We start from the raw sequence: 24146 nt of genomic DNA on the forward strand, positions 1-24146 counted from the left end.
CCGAGGATTGTCAGCTTTTCCTGAGTTTGAGTTTGGTGAAATTTGCTCATGTAGTTTTCCAAACTGCGCAAAATACCCCAGAATCTGGAGATGTACTGGCTTGGATTTTTCAAAGTATGACCCATATATCATGAAATCTGGACTGGACATTCTCCAATCACAGTATTGTAAGATATCATAGCAAAAAAATCTCCAGATATGCTCCAGATATAATCTTTATTCTTGCAAGCACCTAAAAAGGATTATCCCCAGGTTTTTGGGTTTTGTCGCGGTGTATTGCCATGTTGCAGGGCCAGGTTGTATGTCCTGTTGTACAAGTTGTTCCATCTCTCCAAAAACTGATTTTGATCAATGGACTCTTAATTTCTTTTCTTTTCTGATTATGATGTTTTTTATTCTCTCAGTGTTTCAGCATCTTTTGTCTCAGGTCTCTGTTTAGTGGCTGACAGGGTTTTAGGTTGACTGTTCTTGCTGTCCATCTCACTCTTCCTTTTTCAGTCTCCAGATGCAGAGCTGCTCTTAGCTGCCACCAGATGGAGCTAATTGTTGTTAATCTGGTGAAGGGTTCTGCAATCTCACCCTCTCTGTATCTGTGTCTGTATCCTTTAAACTCCAGAGGGTGCTGTGCACAAAGGGAAACATCTCCGCAGTCAACATCCACGCACACTTTGGCTCCTGTGACAACACTGTGTTGTCCTACAATTTATTACTCTTTATTAGTTAATTCAGACTTTAACCAAAGGTGAGTCTTCCCTAAATGTCAGCAAATGTTTGTTCAGACACTCACACACCCACTCACACCCAAATTCTTCTACAGGCAAAACTTAACAAAATTTGATGTTTTTCCAATGAAGTTCTGAATGCTATTTGTGTTAACATTTTTTGACCCTGTTAGACTTGAGTTTAAACATGATACACATTTTATTGAAAAAAGTTACAAATCTTTCTTTCAATGACACAAAAATCTTGATACAAAATTTTTTTTTAAAGTTTGACAAAAGACTATGTACAAAGTGCTGTTCATCCTGTTTGCAAAATAACAGTATAAAAACTACAACTAAGAAAACCCTGGATGGAAGTCAAACCAATAATTTAAGAGACCAACTGATGGTTACATCAACCAGTAATTCAACAGTTAATATTTTAGGGCCATCCTGTAAAAACATACCTACTAATATTAGAATGTCTTACTTTCAGGCGGTGGACTTCAGAGTTGTTGAACATAGGAAGTTCAGACTGAGCTGCTCAGCTGACAATAAACAGTTTTTTTTCCCTTCATTCAGCTCATTGTTGTTGTTTAGTCTTGAGGATAAAAACAAAAAAGACAATGCAAAATTTCTTCCTGGTCACTGCCAGCCAAAGTCTGAACAACAACAAGGTTTATAACACCCTAACAGACAAAACTCCTCGCTGTTCCTGCATTATGTAACCGAGTTAATAGGAAATGTGGAAATTAAGGTTCAGTGGTTCAGTTTAACAAGGAAACCAGAAACATTTTCCGATCTCAAATTCACTGTTTAAGATTAATTCTTTTTGTCATTGAAGTTCCTGCTTATTTCCTTTTTTCTATCAAATCGTGGTCTATTTTTTGTCAAACCATCCTGTTTTTCAGAGTCAATATCCTGGAGCCAAATATGTCTGCATATTCATTCCAGTTTCTCTTTCAGTCTACAGACTGCTCCTTCCACCGCTCACTTCCTTTCATTTTCTATTAATTAAACCTGAATTGAAACGCCTGATGCTTTAAAAATGCAACAACTGTTGTAGCACCATTTTAACAGGATCTGTCATTTTCGACACAGTAGATTCATTAATCAATGTAAGGATGGTGCTGGTCCAAAGCAAAATATCTCAACAACCACAGTCTTTGAGTCTGTAGGTAGGAAGAGTGGTTAAAGCTTTACATTCCCTCTGTTATATCACCAACTCCTCACATGAAGTCATTCTGCATATCCACTCCCTGTCTGTCACTAACCCCTACTGACCTTCTCCACAAACTACGGTCACCTGATCCCCACACCCACCTGTGCACCTGCTCCTCATTCCCTCATAAGCCACTCAGTGTATAAACTAACTCCTTTTCCTCCATTCGGGTTAGCATTGTCTGTTCTGCTCTGTAGCTTTAGCCATCGAGCCCTAGTTGCCTGTCTGTCTACCTGCCTACCTCCTTTGTTGACTGGCTGTGTCTCACTACCCTTTGCTCTGAAAACCAACCATATAAACAGCTTTTAATCTCCACTCCAGCTCCATTTAAGTCCTGTTTTTGAGCCACAAGTGAGGCCACGTGTCTTGTCACTGTATTGACACAAGAAGTGTTGAAAGTGACACATCCTGTAAGTTTAAGTTCTGATTGTACAATGATGGCATTATTTACAGTTCCAGTCATTTAAATCTCTTAAGAATTGTATCAGTTAATGCCTCAAAAATCCCATCATACTTCAATCAATCATAGAAACTTGGAAAACAGTTTCCAAGAGTTAACTTCCTGTTCTGAGCTGTGTGAGTCAGCTCTCAGTCTTTTCCAGTTTTCAGTGTACAGATTTATTGATAAAGTCCTGATGGTGCAGCCAGGCCCGACCTCTTCTCAGTGCTTCCAGAGCTCCTCGGCGCGTTGCATGCTGCAGGTGTGGTGGTGCCGTCCAGGCCCAGCGAGCGCCGGTACGCTGCAGAAAGTCGGTACAGGACGTCCGGTCGAGGGCCGGGATGGGCGTCGGCCTTCTGCGTCATCAGCATCTCAAACAGCGTGCTGACCTCAGACAGGAGGGTCCCACCCAGTGAGTCGTCCTTCTCTGGAGTTTTACCTAAGAGGAGGAAGAAGACAAGGAGGTGTCACTCTGCTGTTATTTCTGGGAACTGAAAACAGAAATTCTGTCTGGAGTATTTATTTAAATAAACTAAAAAAAAAGGTGGAACCTGATCATACTTTAAAAAAGTATGCACAAAAGATTTGCTATTATTTATTTATACCAACTTTGTTTATATCAAGTAATTATGTAGATTTAACTTCTCAGATTTTTTTTAAAGTAGTGACAGTGTTTTTTACCAAAGGTGGAGAAGGACGAGGAGTCCAGGGCGTCCCGGGGGAGGAGCTCACTCTCAGGGGACGGAGGCCCATTGGGAACAAAAACGTTGTCATGGTAATCTCCGGTGAGCGGAAGAGAGAGTCTAGCCATCCAGGCCGGGTCGTTGACCTCTGAGAAGACATCATCTGCAGAAAGAGAGAGATCCACATAAGATGTTTGAACTGCATGTTTTTATCTGATTATTGTCCTGTGAAGATGAATCTAGCACAGAAATTATGAGTGTAGTGATCGTGAACTGACAGAAAATAAATTTATAATAATTCAGCCCTCTACAATATATACATCATACATCATAATTTATTTGTGGTTATATTCTGTATCAATCAGTATCTGTAAAGTAACTTGTAACTAAAGCTGTCAAATAAATGCAGTAAAAGTAGGAATATTTGTGTGAAATGTGGTGGAGTAGAAGTATAAAACTATGCAGCCATTTGTCTTTGCATGTGTGTTTGTAAAAAGGTGATATGTTATTATTTTTTTCCCAATTTGTAAAATTTTAAATCTGTTCTTTCATTAAGTTTTGTCTTTCTGTCAGTGTGAAATCTGCCTGATGCAACGAACGTAACACAAAACCCCCTCAGAGAGATTCATTCAAGGACTTGTCCGATATCCCCAGACTTTCCCTGTTGTGATCCACCTCTCCAGCGCAGATTACAGATCAAGTTTAATGTTCCCTGTTAGTCTTTGTCTGACTGCTGGACAAGACCGAGGCAGGAAAAGAAGGAAATGACACAGTGGTTTTATCTGGCTGCTGTCAAAAGGCCTTTCCTGCCATCCATGGCGTCCAGCATGCTTCGAACGTACGCTAACATCACGTTCACACCGCCGCTGGCCAGCTCGCTCGCCTCCGGTCTCATTATTCCAGTGTCAGTGTCAGAGGCGTAAACGCCTGTGTATGAGCGAAGACACACAAACCAATCTCACAAACAAACCCAGATGATTATTCGTCTCATTTCAATTACTCAGTTACTGTAAAACAATCTGTCCGCTGGATATAAATGTGAAAAAGATGTTTAACACCCTCATTTTCTCAGTTCTTATCCTCATTATATCCTGTTTACGTCCTGTTCTCTCCGGTTGTTGCAACTTGATTTCCCATCAGAGTTATTTCAGTTTCATCTGATCTAATTTAGTCTGCAGACCATGAAAGATGAAAGGTGAGATGAGAGAAACAGCGTGACAAGTTGTCATCCAAGGAAACATGGTTTTTTGGGGGTTTTTTTTAAGTTATTTTTGGGGCTTTTAATGCCTTTATTAAATAGGTATAGTGAGAGAGAGACATGCAGTAAAGGGCCACAAGTCAGATTCGAACTCTGTGCCACTGTTGGGACAAAGCCTTAATGGTATACTCTCTACCAGGTGAGCCACCAAGGAGCCCCCAAGGAAACACCTTTAAGTGAAAGAGGATGAGGAGCACAGGGGCCAAAATAGTGTGACACAGCTCGATTCAGTTTCTAGCTCTGTCTGTATGGAGACAGTCTGGCCACAATTGGTGCTATTTTGATTCAGCCATACACAAAGAAATGGATGTAGATGTATTTGTGACAAGGTGTTTGAAACACACTGAGCTATGAGTGCATTGCTGTAATTCACAGTGTGATATTTATCTCTTCATCTCCAGGCGTCGGATGAATATAGAGCAGTAAAAACTGCATCAGCTCAGACTAATCAGCTACAGAGCTGTGGTCTCCTTCATCTAACCACAACCAGATGTAGGGAATTAACTTACCAACACACACAGAGACTAACACACAGACACACACACACACAGTCTAAAACATACACCTAGTTCGGCAGAGACCGCCCCCAGAGTTAACCCCCTGCTCCAACCCTCCTTTCCTCCCTTTGTTTTGGCAGGATTTCACCACAGATCCTCCAAACACAAAATCCTCTTTAAATTACTAAGCGCGTCGGGTTCCAGCAGATTCTTCTCAGATAAGAAGTCGGCTGTTTAAAACTACCAATAATGTCTGTCTATGTGTTTAAACTGGAAAATGAAACCCCATGTGAATAAGATGAATAAATAAGTTGTTTTGATTTGTATAGAAACACAAGGTTCATTGTTAAACAGGAGCAAAGCAGAAATACAGGACATTAAACAACCAGCCTCCCTGTTTTTCTTATTGTTGAATGAATGAATGAATGAACTTTAAATACAAGATATACATACATGCATTTTGTTGAGTGTATTGTTACTATTGTACATTACTTTACGGTTTCAACACAGTTCTCACAGTTTAACCATGACCTTATGCCTCCTGTTGTTTTCTGGAGGGAGCTACAGATATGGTATAACATGACACACAGTTTGATAAGATTATACTGAACAACAGAAAGCCTGAGAACACAATCATAGTCCCAACAGATTAAGAAGGAAACACACACTCATACACACTCTCAACACCATTTGTATCATCTTCAGACATGAACAAAGGGACAGGTATGTGTCAGTATGATTCATAATGACAGACAGAAGAAGAAGAAGGTGCAGGTCAGAAAAATAAAAGAAGACAAGATTTATGTGTTGCGCTGACGGCTTCATCAAAGCACACTCACACACTCACACACACACACACACAGTTAGTTGTCATAGTACTCTGGTGTGAGTTACAGTGATAATAGAGCCTGCAGGGTAGAAGGTGAGTCAAGCACCTCACACATAACACAACACACTCCCACTCACACTTTTGTTTCTCTCTCTCCTGTCATGAAGCAGACCTCGCCCGATCATCATCAGGCGGTAAACCCCTCTGCTCGCCCCAGGGCTCTGACCACCACAATACCAGGAAGAAACTGTTTAACACACACACACACACACACACACACACCGACTGTACACACTCACACATTGTACAAACCGAGTGCTGGCCTACATACTACTGTGGAATTCCCAGCTAAACAATAAGTCTGAAGTTTGTGTGTTTGAGTGAAAATATCTTGGTAAAACTTCAGGAAAGGTGGCGGCCATGGTTTCATAACAAAAACGAGGACATGAAGCTGGATGTCATGGACCCATCCAGTGACCTAAGACACACTAATATCAGAAATAACATTAATGCTAACACTGTCAAGCTTCTAACTCAGTTTGTTAAACTAACTCTATCACTATCAAGCTAAAACAAACATGCTCGCAAACATCATGCTTGTGCAACTACCATACTAATAAAGCCATCCTGCTAACAACACTAAAATGCTATTAGCACCAACAAGCTAATGATCATCACATGCTGATGACATTATCATAAACATTATAATGCTAATGACACTAACATGCTCATTAAACTCAAAGTAATATCACTATAGCATGCTAACACCCTATAGTAAGACTAACATGCTAATAACACAATGACCCTCACATGCTAATGACATCATGAATATTATCACAATAACTCGAACAAGCTAATAGTTTATGTTGGACTGACAAGTGTCAGTGTTGTTGTCGGTGTTTGATTGTTTAAAGGAAACCTGAATTTATTCTAATGAGACATTTTTTATCAGGCTGGAGAAAATTTTCCACCATGAGAACGCAGAAAAACACATTTGAAGACAAAGAAAAACATATTCATAAGCTTATCTGAATCTTAGATGAGTGGACCGCGTGGGTGGATGTGGATGTATAACCTGCCACTGTGTTATTTCCTGCTGTCATCCTGTTTTCTACTTTTGCCAGTGTGTGTCCATTGTATGTGACGAGTCTGTATATTCATCAGGGGTCACAGTGCAGCTGCTTTTGTCCTCGTGGATCAGAGAGTTTCAGCAGGAGGTCACCGCTGAGCTCGGTGACAACAGTTTAGTTTATTTGTCTCTTGTTTGTATTTGTCTCGCTTAAATAGGAAAGTACAGCAGAGTCACATGAAATACGACATCAAAGACAAAAACTGAAACTTTGGTTCACCTCGCTTTGTGAAAGAAAACACCACGGTATAACAATACTACAGATATGTACGGGCACTGTTTTTGATTTTTTTAAGGAGGTCCAAATATTTTGTGGACATATTTGTGGCTCACAGCTTTTGAGTGGGTGTTTCCAACGTCGACACAGTGACAGCTGAGCCTCCAACAGAGTGCACAAGAGTCCATTTTAGATTATTTTACATTTGGGAGTTTTTGTCGTTTCCCTCGCTTGCTAATATTAGCACATATTACCGTAAGAAGTTTCTTTTCATGCATCAATTTCATACAACAGTTAACACAAAGTGCACAAAGTTTCATGAGTTATCAAATTTGTGCTGCTTACATAACTTTTTTTTTATTTTGGAAGAGTAATGGCACTTACCTTGAAGCTTTACTGGTCTCACAGAACAATTTGAGATGTAGTAATGGCTTTATCATTATCTATTATCTATCATTAACTGTCATCACTATAGATATTGATCTCTATGGATCTCCCAGTCTGCAGCCTATGCTGTATTGGTCAGCCTTTCACAAACATGGCTGCTGTTCTTCCTCTTAGGTCTTGAAAGGGAGCTTTCATTGAGCCTTTCATGGTTTGGTGCCATTAACATTATGTGTCTGTTGTCATGGCATTGCATCAGTATAAAACAGTGATTTGATGGAGGATTTTAATGCTGCAGCACCGCACACACTGTTAACATCAATTAGCAGATAGCCTCAAACAAGTCACTGCCATCGCGTGTATACTGCTTGTGCATGTGTGTATGTCTGTGTGTGTGTGTGTGTGTGTGTACCAGCATTGTTGAGCAGGTTGTTGAGCCCCTCTTCCAGCTGTGGGTCTATGGGGGAGTCTCTTCCTGGTTCCCAGTCCACATCTCCAGCCTCGCTTTCACCGTGTCCACTGTCTTTGGTGCTCTGCCAATCAGAACAATCCTGGCCTCCATATCTGCACACACACACAAAACATGAAGAAAATGTCAATAATTGCACATTTCGTGGTCAGCCCTCCAGTTGTGCTTATCAAAGATTTGTATTTTTCTTTTTCACAGAGAAACGAAGAACATAAGCCCCGATAATAACCAGACAGAGCTCCAGTCTTCATCTATGATATGGAGCCAGAGGTTTGGTGTAGAGAGATAAAATGGTGATAAAATTCCTGAGGTTTTATGTAACAAATCCTGTGATAACCAAACAACCACATACACACACACACACACACGCACACACCTCCAAACCTCTGCAGTATCAGAGCATATGGCTGCAGGCAGGCTCAGACAGGAAGTGCCAGTCAGACAAAGGTGAACTCACAGATGAGTTAGTCACTCAAGAGTAAACTCAGCCTCATTTTATCGTTTTATTCAGGTACTGAAGATTAAAATCTTATCAGATGAGGTAATGCTACTTGTTTAAATACAAGTTACTTAACAGTTTTTTTGTGGATTTAGTGAAGACCAGCATTTAACACAACATGACAAGCATTTAAATAAAAGTACAACCAGTCCTCGGGCCTAAACCACGCTGACGTCCAAAACAACATATACAAACCTTTTCTGATAACACAGCCATGGCTAAAATAACCTCCTAAAAATCTGTTGATGGGACCTATGGTTAACTTTGTCGAACAGTCATGGTTAATAGACACATCATAAACAGCTACTTCCACATGAACCAGCTTTCAACAAAGTTTGTCATCACCTCCGAAATCTTCACCAGTGACAGAATGATTCATATGACTGTTTGTTGGTCTGCTATCACTGTGTACATTGTCAAAAGTCCTCAGTGTGTATCAAGGTGAAGTCAGATCTAATCTCATCGCCACGGCGGCGCTGAGGTAGCTTCTTCCTGTGAATCAGTCAGACAGAGCTGCTATAACCTGCCCGCACGCACACATACTTAAACACCCATGGGGGTTGTGAGACACTCTTCCTGTGACATTGAGTGTTTGACTCCGTGTCCTGTTTGTCTGCTGCTGTTATTTCAGTCACAGCAGGTCAGTTGGTCAGAAACACATTTATCAGCTTTCACACATCAACTAGAAGCAAAAGTCTCCTTTGTAAGACTGATATTTAATCTAACTGACAACTGACACTGTTCAGCCGCACACAGAGAAAACGTTCTGCACAGCATCAACGCTTGTTTTACCCAGAAAAGAAAAACTGTTTTAACAAATCAGATGAAAACAGATTCATCTTATCTTTACATTAGTCCAATAATAGAATTGCTCTTAATACTATTTGAGTTTTCAGACTTTCACCTTCTCTATGTAAGTAGAGGTTGTGCCAGAAATCTCTACTCTTTATAAAATCCTGTCTAAACGTCTGCATGTGTGCTGAATGTGGTAGTTTTGATACAGTACTGCAACTGTCTCTTCAGTCAGGATCATACTGTGAATAAGAGGCGGGAAAAGGACGACTGGATCCCATTTCATCGACTTTGGATCTGTGATTGCTGTTTGTGAGTTGCAGAGGTCTACTTATCCTTCAAATGGTTTTGTCTATACACTGATATGATTGTTTGGTCTTTTCAGTGTGAAATCAGTGTTCGATACCAAATGGTCCAATCTGAGCTTCTACCTCTGAAGTTGTCATAAAAGTAGACCAGTCTTTTGCTTAGGAATGGAAAGGTTTATTTATCCTAGCAAAAAAATAAAGTCTGAAGTGGGAAATGATGGTATTTTGTTGAAATAGCACACACCCAAGCAGCTTGATATGCATCTGGGCACAGTGATGCTGTGCCTGTCGACCCCTACAATAATTATAGAAGAGGGCCAGCTTTATTTAAACGTGGCCTATAACTTTTAATTTGTTGAACCTGCCCACATTATCACACAAAAAACATTTTTATAAAACAAAAAAGTAGCTGCAGGCTGAAAACCCAGGCTCTAGAGAGGATCTTTACACTTTCACAAACAAACAGAAATATTCAGGTTGAGGAGGAACATCTGTGAGTTCTTAAAATGAGTGGCATTCCGCTTTAATGTCCGCCTGTCCTGCTATCGGAGGCAGCCTGGTTTGATCAGAGGGCACAGCGGTGATCACAGTGTGAGACCTGCAGCCAGCTGGCTCTGAAACAAACCTCTGATGATGAAGAGAGCGATGAAGGAAAGGAGGAAAAGCCCATCTTTGTTACCCAGTGACAACTGCAGGTCGAGGATTTGCCCATTCAGTTAAAATTTGCAATAGGGCCACAAATACTATATTATATTATAGTTTTAATTTTCAAGTTAAAAAAATGGAGTCTGACACGTTTATATCTACTTGATGTTGTGCGTTGGTGGTGAAAACAGAAAACTAAACCCAGCTTCTCTGTTTTTTATCAGGTTCATTTTGAAACCCTCAGAGTGAAAACCATGAGACAGAGAAAGTTAACTGTTAACTGTTACCAGATACACTTTTCAATCATAACAAAAAAAGTGACTTTGTTATCATACCACAAAAAACTACAAATTTGTCACATAACTACATTACATAACTACACCACCTGTTAGGATTAATAATCAGCACATATTTTATTTTTAGTTAAAGGTTATGTTTTGTTTGTTTTAACTCCGTACAACTTTTGTGACATACAATTTTCATACATTTTCACAAACAAGAATTACAAAGATTCTCTGAGATCAAACCAAATGTTTAAATGCAGTAAACACATGTTGTTACAATGTCAGTAATAGGGTAAAGTCATAAAAAAAAACTTCATTATGTTTAAATGAAACATAAAAAAAGCAGTAGGAACTCACTGGGTTTTTTTTTTTTTTTTTGCCTTTGTTGTGGTCTCTCTGAGGCTACGATGGAGGAGGACAAGAGGGAGAAGGAGGAGGAAGGATAGACGAGGAAGATGAGGAGGAGTCAGACTGACCTGCGATGAGAATATTTGTTCCCCCTGAAGTTTGGCCTCGGCTGCAGCTGACCCTGCCGGAGGAGGGAGAGGAGCTGGGATATCTGCTGCAGGGAGGAAGAGGAGAAGGAGGGAAAAGAGGAGGGATGAAGGTGAAACAATGGTTAGCAATTGTAATGACTTTACACATTCTGCTAAAGACCTATTACCTGACACTCGTTCTAAAGCGTCTTCACAGCCAGCACTTTTACATCTGACACCTCTATATGGTCAATAATGCATCTATGTGGAGCTTTTACAGAGTGATGTTGTCATATATATCACATTTATACATCCTCTGGATACATGGAGATATGTGTTTATAACATAAAAGAAATACCTGTAGTAAAATTATGTGATTTTTGTATGCTATAACATGTTGCGTTAATGATATATATTTAAAATTCTATATACTTATATATGTTTTTCTAATTAATTTCCCATCGGTTTTAAAGATGTCTATCTTCCCATTCTGGAAAAGTGGTCTAAGAAGCCATTGTATATTATATCAACATATTTTGACAAGATATAGGTGGCTATATCACATATGTCTACAATATAAACATACATACATAAACATACATATTTGTATAAGATAAACATACAGTGTATGTCATTATATATCAAATTGTTCCAATTTGTAATTGATACCATATATATGTTTTTATTTTATATATATTTCAAATTCAATATATGCACTCCATGAAAATTGCGCATGGGTCAGGTCAACATGTAGACAGGAGGAGCGGGCGACAAGCTCTACCTGCTCAGCCTGTTGGCTTTGTCGTTTAAAATGACCAACGTCATCAGTGGCCAGTTATTTCAGGTGCGGACACTTTAAACAGTCCATAGGTGTGAATGTGAGTGTGAATGGGTGTTTGTCTCGATATGTCAGCCATGTGATGACCTGCAACCCTCGAGAGGAAAAAGCTGATGGATGGATGGAACTTGACAAGGACAAAAATTAAACCTCTGACTTTAAACTGACTTTTTGCTTTAATCACTCTCTGTGAACCAGTGTCTGTACTCACCAAAGAATAATGAGTCATCTCTAATGCATTGTTATTAAAAACTGCAGTGTGTCTGCCTCCTCAACAAAAGGCTGATACATATCTCAAATTAATCCTCTGTGTTTTAGTTGTTTTAAACTTTAGTTTGTTGTTGAAATCTGAACCTAAGGGGAGACAAACTCCCTCCCAGGAGCAGTGGGAGTATCTCCCTGTTGGTTTGGCTGACTGAAAAATCAGTGCAGCTGATTTCAGCAACACTCAGGTAAAAGTGAATAAATATTTTCTTTTTTTTTTTTGTTTTCAGTGAGTTTAACAGTGTGAGAACCGAGCGGCTGCGTCCGTCTCACTGCTCACAGCTTTCTGCTGACAGCTCTGTTATACAGCGGATACACACTGCACACCAGGGAGGAAACACACACATTGGGGAAGGTGTACGTGTCTGTCTGTGTGTGTATGTGTGTGTGTGTTCGCATGCTAATTTATGACTTTGTTTTAGCCATGACATTTGTGCGTTTTGTGTGTTTTTGCACGTGCACGCTGCTGCAGCGACAGGAAACAGCCTCTACGTAAAAGCCTATTCTTCTCTGGCCAGTTTCCTTCCAGGATGGACTCTGAAATTTGGACAAGTGGAGGGTGTGTGTGTGTGTGTGTGTGTGTGTGTGTGTGTGTGTGTGCGTGTGCGTGTGTGTTGAGGTGGAGGTGAACAGTAAATCCCCCTCTCCTCCCAGGCGTCCAGCAGGCCTCTTCCTCTACAATCTCGAGGGGAGAGAAACTTCTGAAGTGCCAACTGGGCCGACTGGAAGAGGGGGATTCTGGGTAAAAAGAAAAAGGCCTCTTCCTTTCTTTGATGGGATTCACGTGAGGATGTTGGACCTGGCCGAGCTCTTTGTTCTCTGTCTACAGGGCACTGGCAGCAACTTTCGCCCTTGATAACGCTGGTTTGTGTTTCAACCAGTGCAGCATTTCTCCAGCTCAACCCTATTAAAACTGTTGTTTCTGAAGCTCTGGGCCACATTCATGACTCCAACTAACTGACTGAGCTCCTAAGAAAGCGGTTACTTGTATGTCAGTGTGTTATTAATATTATAATTATAAAATATTTGACAGTTGTGAGGTTCTAAGTCGGTTTTCTTCCTCTTGTAAACTGTACAAACTCAAGTTCTGGTCCAACATTGTTCAAACCCACAGAACTTTATTTTAAATTTAGAGACTCAAGATACCATATATGTGGGGATGAATTTAAAGGGATTTTTGTATAAATTGGCTTGAATAAATACATCTAGAAGACTAATATAGAGAATTAATAACCATTCTTTCAGCAGCTCATCTAAAAACATTCATACAGTACTTCATTCATTCCCCTCTATATTACTCATCCAATATACTGTCATTTCAATGTTTAATGTGACCAAAGTATCAGTGATTCTGTCCATATTGTCTCAAACAATCAGATTAGATGAATGAGTCACATTTCACCTCCTCAATTGAGAGATTTGATTTTTAAAGGACATTTCTAGTCTAATTTTCTTATTGTGACAAAACCTGTTCAAACCAAAACTAACAATGTGTTAGTTCACCTCCAAATACTTTCTAATTTCCCTCAAGTCCATTAGTTCATACTACGTCTTGAAAAATATAATTATATAGTTTAATTTTTCGAAAAACTAGTTAGTCACTAGCAAGGGACTATTTTCAGTGGCGGATCAATCCACGTATGGTGTTCTTGTGAGTATTTGGGGCAGCAGGATGGCGTGTGTGTGTTCATGGTAATGAAGGAACATGTCACCCAGCACAACAGTGTCGCTCACTGATGTGTTTTAATAGTTTTTGGAAACAATCGAGCTCTATGGAAGAGGAAGAAAGTATATCAAGCTTTGGATACACACACAAAAGTGGGAGTTGTTAACAATGAACTAATGGTTAAATCTGTGTACATGCAGTATTTGAAGCTGACAGAGTGTGTCCTGGTTCAGTATCCTGCTCTGCACTCTGAGTTGCTGTTTTTAGTCCAAGCTGTTTTTCTTTCCTCAGCTCAGTAAAAGTGATTTTCGGGTCATTTGTAAGTGACAGAGCAGTGTGTCAGGATGGTGTTAGCTTACACTACAAACACATCACAGCTCACTTTGGCCTGCCTCATCTCCTTGCCCCCAACCCCCAACCACCCTCCCCAGACCCCCCTTCCCACAGAGCACAAGAAAAGTCCACTTGCGCCTACTCTCCTGGTTTCAATATGAATCTGATATGTGATATTTTGTAAAGAAAAGCCAGACTGGGGGGATTACTGTCTGTGACACATGAGCACCTGAATAAACTTGCTGCTTTTTGGCTTCACAGTCATCCATCAGCTAGTTATACACCCCCCCCCCACCCACCCACCCACCCACCCCCCCCGCCACCCCAATCCATCCACACACACACACACCTTCACCCAACTGTCTAAGTTATCACACAGGAGGCTGAAAAAGCAAAGAGGCTGTTGGGAAAATGTGTGTGTGTGTGTGTGTGTGTGTGTGTGTGTGTGTGTGTGTATGTCTGTGTGTGTGTCTGTGTGTGTGTGTATGTGTGTGTGTGTGTGTGTGTGTGTGGGGGGGGGGGGGTTCTTACTCTCTAATGGACTTCACTTCAGATTAATCTGAAAGCCTGCAGGGGGGAGACTTAATTACTCCAGTACTAACTGTAAGCACATGTTGAAATAAATGTGATCACACGTTTTGAGATGGAAGTAAATTAGATTTAAATGAGAGCCAGCAGCAGTGCATTAGCCTTAATATTCACGCTATAGTGGAAAATGTAAATAAGAAGACATTAAAAATTCATCAAGCAGATTTAGAGAAATCATTAATGCTATGTAAATGGATACATTTGTCAGTTCAACTTGCAGTAAAATTATCATTAGCTGCTGTGAACACAACTTCACAACTTCAGTCATGAGTTTAAGTCTTGCGGTGTAAATTTAATGAGTTTTAATGAATGCTGAGCTGAGTGAATTCAATTTTAAGTTTGTTATAAAAGACACTGTCAACTTGTTAGCATGCTTCCCAGCATGCATTGTATTTCGGTTTTCTAAATGTACTCATCAGAAACTCCTTTTTCTTCTCTTGTGAATACACTTAAATGATGGGACTTTTTTTTTTTTGCATTTTTAGAGATGAGGCTTAGGTTTTTCTTTAATACAAATGAAGCATTAAACAAGAAGACATTAAAATGTATTTGATGAAAGAACAACTGACCCCCACACCCTGAATGCTTAACTGGAAGCAAATGTAAATGACTAGATTGAATATTGAACTACATCAATGAACTGGTTGCAAGTTACTAACAATTTAAAGGTACCAGGGAAGACAAAATAATGTTGATCGCTGTGACTGCTGGAAGTAAAATACCACAACTCACCTGCACCTCTGGGGAAGCTGAGGAAAGTTCAATGGAGTCTCCAAACGCAGCCATGGACAGTCGAACCAGGTTTCGAAGCATCTGCCGGTGGTCTGCATCATGCCCCCCTCGTCCCTCCAAGGTCTTTGGCCTCCTAAGAGTCGCCTGGGACCCTGAACATGCCGGCTCTGCTTCCTCCCTTTCTGGGTGAGTCTGGCGCTTTAAGGTACTTGAATGCGAAACTGAAGAGGATGATGACGGGTTCCTGGCTTTCCGAAGAGTCCGGTATGAGGTTGCGGGCGTCAGAGGCAAAGTGCCATCAAGTTCAATGATTCCAGGTTTTCGTAGGGTTTTGCAGTGATGGGTGACAGGTTGAGAGGCATCCCCTTCTGGATAGCCTTGGGAATGGAAGCTTGTGTTCATGACTGATTGTGTTAAGGTGAATTGTCTCTCAGTTTGTAGATCCTCTGGCATCACTGGAGATGGAGCCAGTGGCTGGGCTTCACTGTCGTCTTCAGGATGCTCCTCCTTTCGCCCCCGGATGACGGGAATTAGTTGAATGTCAGACTTTCTGATGTTTTTCTGCGGGCGCCGAGGATGGCGGGTGTAGGTTGATTCAGCCTGCCTGCAGTTGTAAGCTCGGTTGTCTCGTTTCTCGGGACGGCAGAATGTCGTCACCAAAGCAATGGCCAACAGAAGTAGCAGGCATGTAGCACCCAGGCAGATAGCCATCATCATGGTGAAGCTTAGCTGTCCACGATTACCAGGTGATGAGTTCTTCAGATGGTCCTTGAGGTTGATAAAGCTCACCTCCAGAGTTACCTTGGTGGCCAGACTGGGAGTGCCCATGTCTGATACAGCTATGTCTACCTTAAAGGTTTTCCCAATGAGCTCAGTGGCATTGGTGGTGTTAACAAACAGCTGGCCTGTAGCTTCATCCAACCAAAATAGTCCATAGGGGTTTCCATCAGTAATGAGGTACTGGAGTTCTCCATTTAACCCTGAGTCTGGGTCTTCAGCCTTTATGGTGGATGCAAAAAATCCAACAAGTCCCTCTCTGACTGGGTGATTAATTGGAAAAGCAGTCGATGCCTCCTCCATGTCATTCCCCAACTCAGTCACTATCTCCCCCTTATCTGCATTGACAGGTACACTCAAAGAGGCCACACCCTTTCTGGGTTTTGGCTCCTTGATGACTGGGTAGTTGTCATTTACATCCTCAATGTCAACCTGGACAGTTGCAGTGCTGGTGAGAGGCGGATGACCGTGGTCAACGGCCTCCACAATGAAGGAGTAGGTGTGGGATTCCTCATAGTCCAGAGGGCGCTGGATGCTTATGACACCACTAGTTGGGTGGATTGAGAAAGACTGTGTGGGACTTTCCACATCATTTGAGTTGGGAATGAAGTAGGAAACTCTTCCACTGAGCTCCAGGTCAACATCGTGTGCTTCAACTTTGAGAGCATGGTAGCCTGCAACATTGTTCTCCTTGAAGGAGGCTTTGTAGAGGGGGGTGGAAAACACTGGAGCATTGTCATTCTCATCCAGAACATGGACAGGCAGGTGTTTAATACAAGACAGTGGAGGATCTCCATAATCCTGGGCAAGGAGCGTGATGTTATAATTCATAACCTTCTCTCTATCCAGGCTGCCATTTGTCACAATCATGTAATTGTCACCATGAATCCGTTTAAGGCGGAAAGGACCAGATCCGTGCTGAATATGTGCTCTCACTTTGCCATTTTCTCCTGAATCTGCATCAGAGACCATCACGAGAGCAAGAAAGGTGTCCTCTTGCGCTCCTTCTAGCACAGTCGCCACAGGTGAGTTGGGTGGAGTCCAGGTCATGTGTATCCTTGGTGCGTTATCATTAACATCCTTAAGCTTGACATGCACTTTGCAGTGCGAGGGGATAGCATTGGGCCCACGATCGCGGGCCTGGATGATCACTTCATAAGAAGGCTGTGCCTCATAGTCCAGGGGTGCTCTGAGACTCACAGCTCCATTTTGTGGATCAACATAGAAGAGCCTCTGAACCTCTGGACGTGTGTGCTTACTGAGCGAATACTCCACCTCCCCATTGGCACCCTGGTCTGGATCAGTGGCCTTGAGGTTGATGATGGTTGTCCCACGGGCTGTATCTTCAGGTAGCTCCACAGTTGGAGTGCTGTCCTCAAACGTTGGGCTGTTGTCATTTGAGTCCAGAATATTAACTCTGACTGATGTGCTCCCAGATCTGGGGGGGTTCCCTTTATCCCATGCCACCAGGGTGAGGTCAAAGGAGGTCTGAAGCTCCCTATCAAGTTCTTTAATGACCACCAGCTCTGCCTGTTTTGTGCCATCTGGACCGACAGTTACATCAAGAGCAAAGTGTTGATTGACAGACAGCGAGTAAGTCTGAAGGCTGTTGGGCCCTGCATCAGGATCCACCGCCCTGTCTAGAGGGATTCGCATTCTAAGACTGGCTGTCTCTGAGATCTCAACCTCCTGCAGAGGACTTGGGAAGCTGGGACTGTGGTCGTTCAGGTCCATCACCTCCACACGAACCCTCAGGCAGTTCACAGCACCGCTTTTCCTGTAAAGGACACTGAAGGCCACCTCACACAAGTCCAACCCCCGGCACAGCTCCTCCCTGTCCAGCCGGCCTTGGGTGGAGACAACCCCGTTTCGAGTGCTGACAGAGAAGGGAAGGGCCTTTCCGTGTTCCACCACCTGGAAATCCTCCAGAGGACCACCTTCATCCCTCTGCCGGAGGTCGTCTGCCAGCCGGCCGACCTGGGTTCCCGGTGACTGCTCCTCCCAAACCCGATACTGGACAGTTATTGATGATGGTTCCGAGGATCGAGCCTCAGAGCAAAGACTCAGAACCAGAAGCAGAGCCAGCAGCATAATGATGTGAGGTAAACAATCTCTTACTGACTAAACTGACATTTCTAAAAATCGCTGTTCAGTACTATAAATAAAGCTATTAAAACAATTTTATAACTTTAAAATTTAAAATAACTTCAAACTGTCCTTTTGAAATAAAAAATATTAAGTCTGTCTGTTCCAAACATCAGATAAAATGATGATCAAATCCAGTTTTTCTTCAAAATAATATAGTTTCTCCATAAAATAAAAAAGAACCAAAAAAAAAAAAAAACAACCACAAGCAAACTAGTAAAGAAAACTGTTTGTAAAGCAAATACCTAGAAAAAGAAACACTCGGTTTGTTCAGGATATAATTATAGAAGCCTATAATTAAGATATCACCCTCTCTTTCCTCGTACACTGAGCCTCTGCCTATTGCTGTTACTCACTCATGCTGCTGGCGTCCAGCCTCCCAGTTCATCTCCTCTACTCAGGACAGTTCAACTCCAACTGAGAAAGTTTGGATTTGGATTTCCACATGCTAGTGGAGCCCCAGCCAATCCGAAGGCAGGAGGAGGGTTGTATGCAAATAAAGCCAGACTCAACACAAAGAAAAGCCGTCCTGCCCTGAGGATACTCAGCATAACTCTAGAGTGCTTTTAAAGAAATATGACACCACCTCTCTGTCACTTACAGCCCCCCCCCCCCCCCCCCCCCATATATCCCAGTGGGAATAAGGGCCACAGCAAGACATATAAGTGAGCTCCATCACGATGACGTACGGTCTGGGGCAATGACAGCCAAAACACAAACATATGAAGATATGAAGATTGGCCATCACCATAAATACAGCAACAGCTTTAGAGCTGTCAGTCCTCAGTAACACTCTGCTTTGCATTGAAATCATTTTCTAAGCTTTTGGCTTTTTGTTCAAAGTACTAAGAGTAAATTATTGTTGTGTATTCTTTAAACCTAAAATCTGATGTTGAGGATGTCCAACATGACAGCGTTTTGTTGTGTGTCCTTGGAAATGAAGAAGATGATATTGTTGTTCCCAGGAGGGAAAACAGTCCTTGAAGATTCAACCAGCTATGACATGAATGCTCAAAATTCAGCAGCCTGTCCTCAATGCGACAAAACCCACATTCCACACACTTTTTTTCCCAAATATAATTATGAGGAGTCAGAGCCTTCATCTTCAACCACAGGCCACAGAGGTCAAAACATTTCCAGTAAATCACGACAGGAGCTAATTTCAGTCATTTCTTTGCAGTTGAATGTTTGTTCATTAGTGAAAAGATCTGAGTTTTGAATCAGGTATCAAATTAAATCCTGACTCGTGTGGATTTAAAAGTTAATTGCATTAAAGATTTGAATTTAAAAAAGAGTCTTGTACATAAGAAGTTTCATACTTGAGTGAAACTGTAAGATATTGTTCTGAGCTTTAATCTGGGCTGTGATTCACTCAGTAGACATGACAGAGGTGTGTGAAACATACACTGTGATACAGTACAGCGGACAGTATTTCAGTCTCTGTTTAGAAACCAGTTGGCGCTCACAGCTGCAGATCCACTGACAAAAGCTAAATGTTTTCCCAGCATGCTAAGAGCTTATTTTTCATTTGGTCCCCAGAATATCCTGCAGGCTGAGAGAGAATCAGGCTGAAGAACGTTCAAGAGTATCACTTTCGTCTCACCTTGGGGTTTGGTGGCGAGGGGGGGTGGGGTGTCTCATTAATATATAAAAGAGGAAATACAGGACTCAGTGTCACTTATTTGTGATCAAAGCAAAACTCAAAGCCTAATTGCAGACAACTGCATTACAGTGAGCCATGTATCATCTATAAAGTGATGAAATGTGAATCAACAGCAATAGGTAATACGCTAAAAAATTTAAAGGAAAAATCCAATGAAGCAGCCAAAAAGCAAACAGTGAGGCAAGGGACAATGTCACAGAAAACTGATTCAGTAAAATACAATGAAGTGACATATAGCAAGTTGCAAAAACAGTTTTACAACTTGCTATGAGTAAATTAACATTCCTTCATTATGTTAACAGAAAGCTTAATGCAGTCACTATTTCATTTCCTTCATATTTGCCGTTTCAAACTACTTAACTGAAAAGATGAGAAAACTTTGTCCTGGAGCTTCTGTGAATAACATTTAAATTGGTTTCATTGTTCCACCAGAGATGCACAAAGCCTTTACACCATCTGACAAAATACACTGTTTATCAGTGCATTGTAAATGTATGAAATCATCACAAAGAAAAAGTTCAGTTAGAAAAAGCACTTTTCCAGATGTGGTTATTAAAACACTGGACTTTTTAAGTTAGAGTGAATGAGAGTTTGTGTTTCAGTTCATTCCAGGAGTACTAGAAACCAGTCATCCCATCTTCGCAGTGAAGCAGTCCTGTGATCTGGTGTCATCATTGTTCAGTTTGAATTCAGTTAACTTATGAGTAAAATAAAACCATTGTAAAGGCAACAGATTGTTGTTTTGGTGGCCAAAAGAAACCAGTACCGAGAAAAGCTGCAAAAACAACACAACAATTATACATGAAAATAGAAAACAAACTAAATCCTACAGAAATATTTCAAAATGACCTTTAACTTCACGTGCTGTCTGCGCTCGTCTGTTAGGGCGACACAAACCTGATCCAGGCAGAGCAGAGGTCAGCCAATCAGATTAGATTATCAGCAAAACAAACACCATCAACCTCCTGTCTGCAGCCAATCAGTTGGCACTCTTTGTGTGTGTGTGTGTGTGTGTGTGTGTGTGCGTTCAGTAAGTTATATAAGAAAAATGCTTTTGCAGACACACACATGCAAACGTCTGCTTCCAATTCATTTACCACCTGTATGAGTGTGTGCGTGTGTGTGTGCGTATGTGTGTGTGTGTGTGTGTGTGTGTGTGTGTGTGTGTGTGTGTGTGTGTGTGTGTGTGTGTGGTCAAGCCGTTCCAGACCATCAGTCTTCCTGTGTGTAGTGAAACTTCAGGACTCAGTTAAAGCTTTTAAACTTTAACCCTTTCACTGTTTTGTCATTTGTTTTCATTCATTTTCAATCTGAGAAAATATTGTTTTTTTTTCTTCAGCAGCTGGAAACGTCTGGATGAGACGTCACTGTGCCTCTGATTGGACAGTTTTCAACAGGAAGGAATAAAAACCAAACCACTGAATGAAGAACATCTGCAACAGCTGTGGTGATTTAGGTAAATATTTTTCACAGTGTAACCTGTGAGTAAATGCTCTTCACCCCTCTCTCCCGAAGCATGGCTAGATAAGCAAGATGACAGATCACAGCATGCTGGTTTATCTCACACACACACAGACACACACACACACACACACACATACACACACTCATCTGAGTCCTCTGATAACTTTCATGCAGAGGCTGAAGTTGTGTATGTATGCGAAGTGTATGTATGTGTGTGTGTGTAGCCTGTCAGGAGCAACGCACATAGACACAAAGGCTGTATCCCAGTTCAGGGGCTGCATTTGAAGACTGACTGCGTCACAGCTAAGATGTCCTATTTCTAAGGCTCCGTCTTTTCCTGGAGGTTCCAACAGGTAGATCCTCTGTGGCCCAACCTATCCCAAGATTCATTGCACGCCGGTAATGAAAGCAAACAACACCGAGAGAGAACAGAGGATTACACTTTTAACTTTAAGTATTGGGTTTCAGCTCAGTTCAACAGCTAACAGTACAACTGGTAAAACCAAGGGCCTTAAAACCTCAAGTTTTTGTGAAAAGAAAGTTACATGTTGTCAAGGTTACTAGGCAACAGGTGCCATGCTCTGCAAGGCAACAGTTAGGGTTGGAACAGCTGGTGACGCAAAGTGAAAATCCTCCGTAGGCCAGACCGTCTCATTTTGGTTCGGTTTTCATTGTCTACAACGGCTACAAAGTATAAACACACAGCCTACGTGCTCAACGTTCATTTACATCACATACATAGTTATAGATCTGAAGACACGTTTCTTCATCTGCTGAGCCTCCATGAAACTGCTTCTCCACAGATTTAAAGACTTTGAAACAGCTCAGTTGCTCTGAGATTCTTTTGTTTTTTTACATCCCAGGTTGACGCAATTACTAAGATTCAACTAGTTATCAACTAGTTATAAAGGTGAGTGTGTGTGTGTGTGTGTGTGTGTGTGTTTGTGTTTGTGTGTGAGTGATTGTATTTGACCCCATTAGCAGCCATTAGTGGTGCAGTTGACAGAAAATTCACCTTTTGTTTGGCCTGAAGCCTGAAAGCAGCTAAAAACCCCTCCACCAACAGACTGTGTGTGTGCGTGTGTGTGTGTGTGTGTGTGTGTGTGTGTGTGTGTGTGTGTGTGTGTGTGTGTGTGTGTGTGTGTGTGTGTGTGTGTTAAAAGCAGGATGTAGCTGATCTGCTGACCCACATGTTGCCAGATAAGGATCAGAGTGGAAGAAGACAAATACCACACTCTCCAGTGAGAGGATGCAATGTGTGTGTGTGTGTGTGTGTGTGTGTGTGTGTGTGTGTGTGTGTGATTCCATTCATTTTCTACATTAGTTTTGTTGTGTGTGACCTGAATGAATGTTTTCATCAAATCTAATTTACAGAATTAACAGCTGACTTTGTCACAGTCAACATAAACTTACATTTCCCTCCATCACTCTCTTCACTTATCTGTAATTAAAAGGATATGTTTGGAGGTATTCTGTATTTTTCACCGTGCCTATTATGTATTGTCTGTGTATCCAAAGCCTCCTACATCTCATTCTTTAGTGACTCCTACACACACACACACACATACACACACTGGCCGCTGAAAGCTCTCCACAACAAAAGCACAGTTCCCTCCTGTTTGAGTGATGTTTGAAAAACACTACAGCGGACAGCTGTTACAATAAAATATAAATGAACCCTGATGTAAAGATTAACATCTTCAGTAGAAACGAATGTGCTTGGAGCTGAGTCCCACAGACAGAGGAGGGAAGACAGGAAGTACTGAGGGATGGACCGACACTGTTGGTTTTGGTCTTTACATGAGATTCATTGACAAAAAGAAAAATAAAGTAAAGAATAAGTTGAGCCTTTAAAAGGTAGTGAGCTAATCTGCCAGCATGTTTACTGCTGACCAAATGCAAGCTGTGTCCCAATTCAGGGGCCACATCCTTCAGGGAATGTTGCTCACGAAGGTGTGGCGGTGTGAAATGAGATGGTCCGGTCTGTCAGGGACTTTTTTGAGGTTTTAAAGCCCTTGGTTTTAACAGTTGCATCTACAAACCATTTGAAGCTATTACGATATTACACCCAATTATACCCAGAAGTTTGTATTAATAAATAAACATTAGAATAAGGACTTTGTCAAAAGTTAATGAAAGGTATAAATATAAAACTATAACTAAAATGGACCATAGTTAACCTTCAGTTCTGTCTGTCAGAGCCATTGTCCTATTGGTTAATCCCACATGACAACAGGTGATGACACGGGTCTGTTGACATCCAATCAGTGGCCAAGCTGAACCCGTTCACCTCCACTTCTATTGTCCCACTGAACTGCTGATTTGTTTGTTTACGTGTCGACCTCTGACCTCCCTCCTCCTCCTTCTCCTCCTCGCCTCCCCTTTGCCTAGCTCCTTCACGTCTCCACCCTTCTTTCTTCTCCTTAAACATTTCTGCAGACTCCTCTTTTCTCCTCCTCCTCCTCCTCTCCATCCTGCCTCCTCTCCTCCTCCCTCGCCTCCTCTCCCGCATCTGGGAACAAGCTTCCTGTTGCAGGAAACAGTCTGATGGTGGAGGGCCAGAAACAGGATGTCCCACAGAGGAGAAGAGAGGAGAGGTGAGAATAAAGTTAATCCTGCAACTCTCTCATCGCATACAGAGCAAATCTAATCAGTTGGATCCTTCAGCCTTGCTCACCTCAGGTTGACTGCTCCTCTCTGTAGCTTTACCACCATCTTAAATTAGCGCAGATGTTTCTCATATACAATCTTGTTTGTTTCCTCTCATTCATGAAATTAATCTCAGGTCTCAGGTGTTTTTCCTGTGGAGGAGGTTATGATGCACTTCACGTTTCCTGTTTGTTT

At 41.6% G+C, this 24146-nt stretch overlaps 1 protein-coding gene across 2 annotated transcripts; it reads right to left on the reverse strand.

Annotated features, from left to right (window-relative positions):
- Nucleotides 1–897: 897 nt before the first annotated feature.
- On the reverse strand, nucleotides 898–18594 carry pcdh12 (protocadherin 12). Of its 2 annotated transcripts, none has more exons than XM_071457552.1 (5): nucleotides 15254–18594; nucleotides 10833–10918; nucleotides 7772–7923; nucleotides 3044–3208; nucleotides 898–2801 (listed from the first exon to the last, which is right to left on the reverse strand). In XM_071457552.1, exons 1-5 carry the CDS (start codon nucleotides 18119–18121, stop codon nucleotides 2542–2544), a joined length of 3531 nt encoding a protein of 1176 aa, XP_071313653.1. In that variant the 5' UTR covers nucleotides 18122–18594; the 3' UTR covers nucleotides 898–2541. The 2 variants fall into 2 exon arrangements, with proteins under 2 accessions (XP_071313653.1, XP_071313654.1); XM_071457553.1 differs by having other exon boundaries at nucleotides 10833–10915; nucleotides 15254–18580.
- Nucleotides 18595–24146: the final 5552 nt, after the last annotated feature.

Source organism: Trachinotus anak, unplaced genomic scaffold (assembly GCF_046630095.1).
Source record: "Trachinotus anak isolate AG129_WGS33_773 ecotype Australia unplaced genomic scaffold, CSIRO_AGI_Tana_v1 ptg000021l, whole genome shotgun sequence".
NCBI classification, from domain to species: domain Eukaryota; kingdom Metazoa; phylum Chordata; class Actinopteri; order Carangiformes; family Carangidae; genus Trachinotus; species Trachinotus anak.

Coding starts and splice junctions, on each gene's coding strand:
- pcdh12 (XM_071457552.1), bottom strand. CDS start 18,121: ATGCTGCTGGCTCTGCTTCTGGTTCTGAGTCTTTGCTCTGAGGCTCGA. Junction 10,919..15,253: donor CAGCTTCCCCAGAGGTGCAG/GTGAGTTGTGGT, acceptor TCCTCCCTGCAG/CAGATATCCCAGCTCCTCTC. Junction 7,924..10,832: donor AACAAATATTCTCATCGCAG/GTCAGTCTGACT, acceptor GTGTGTGTGCAG/ATATGGAGGCCAGGATTGTT.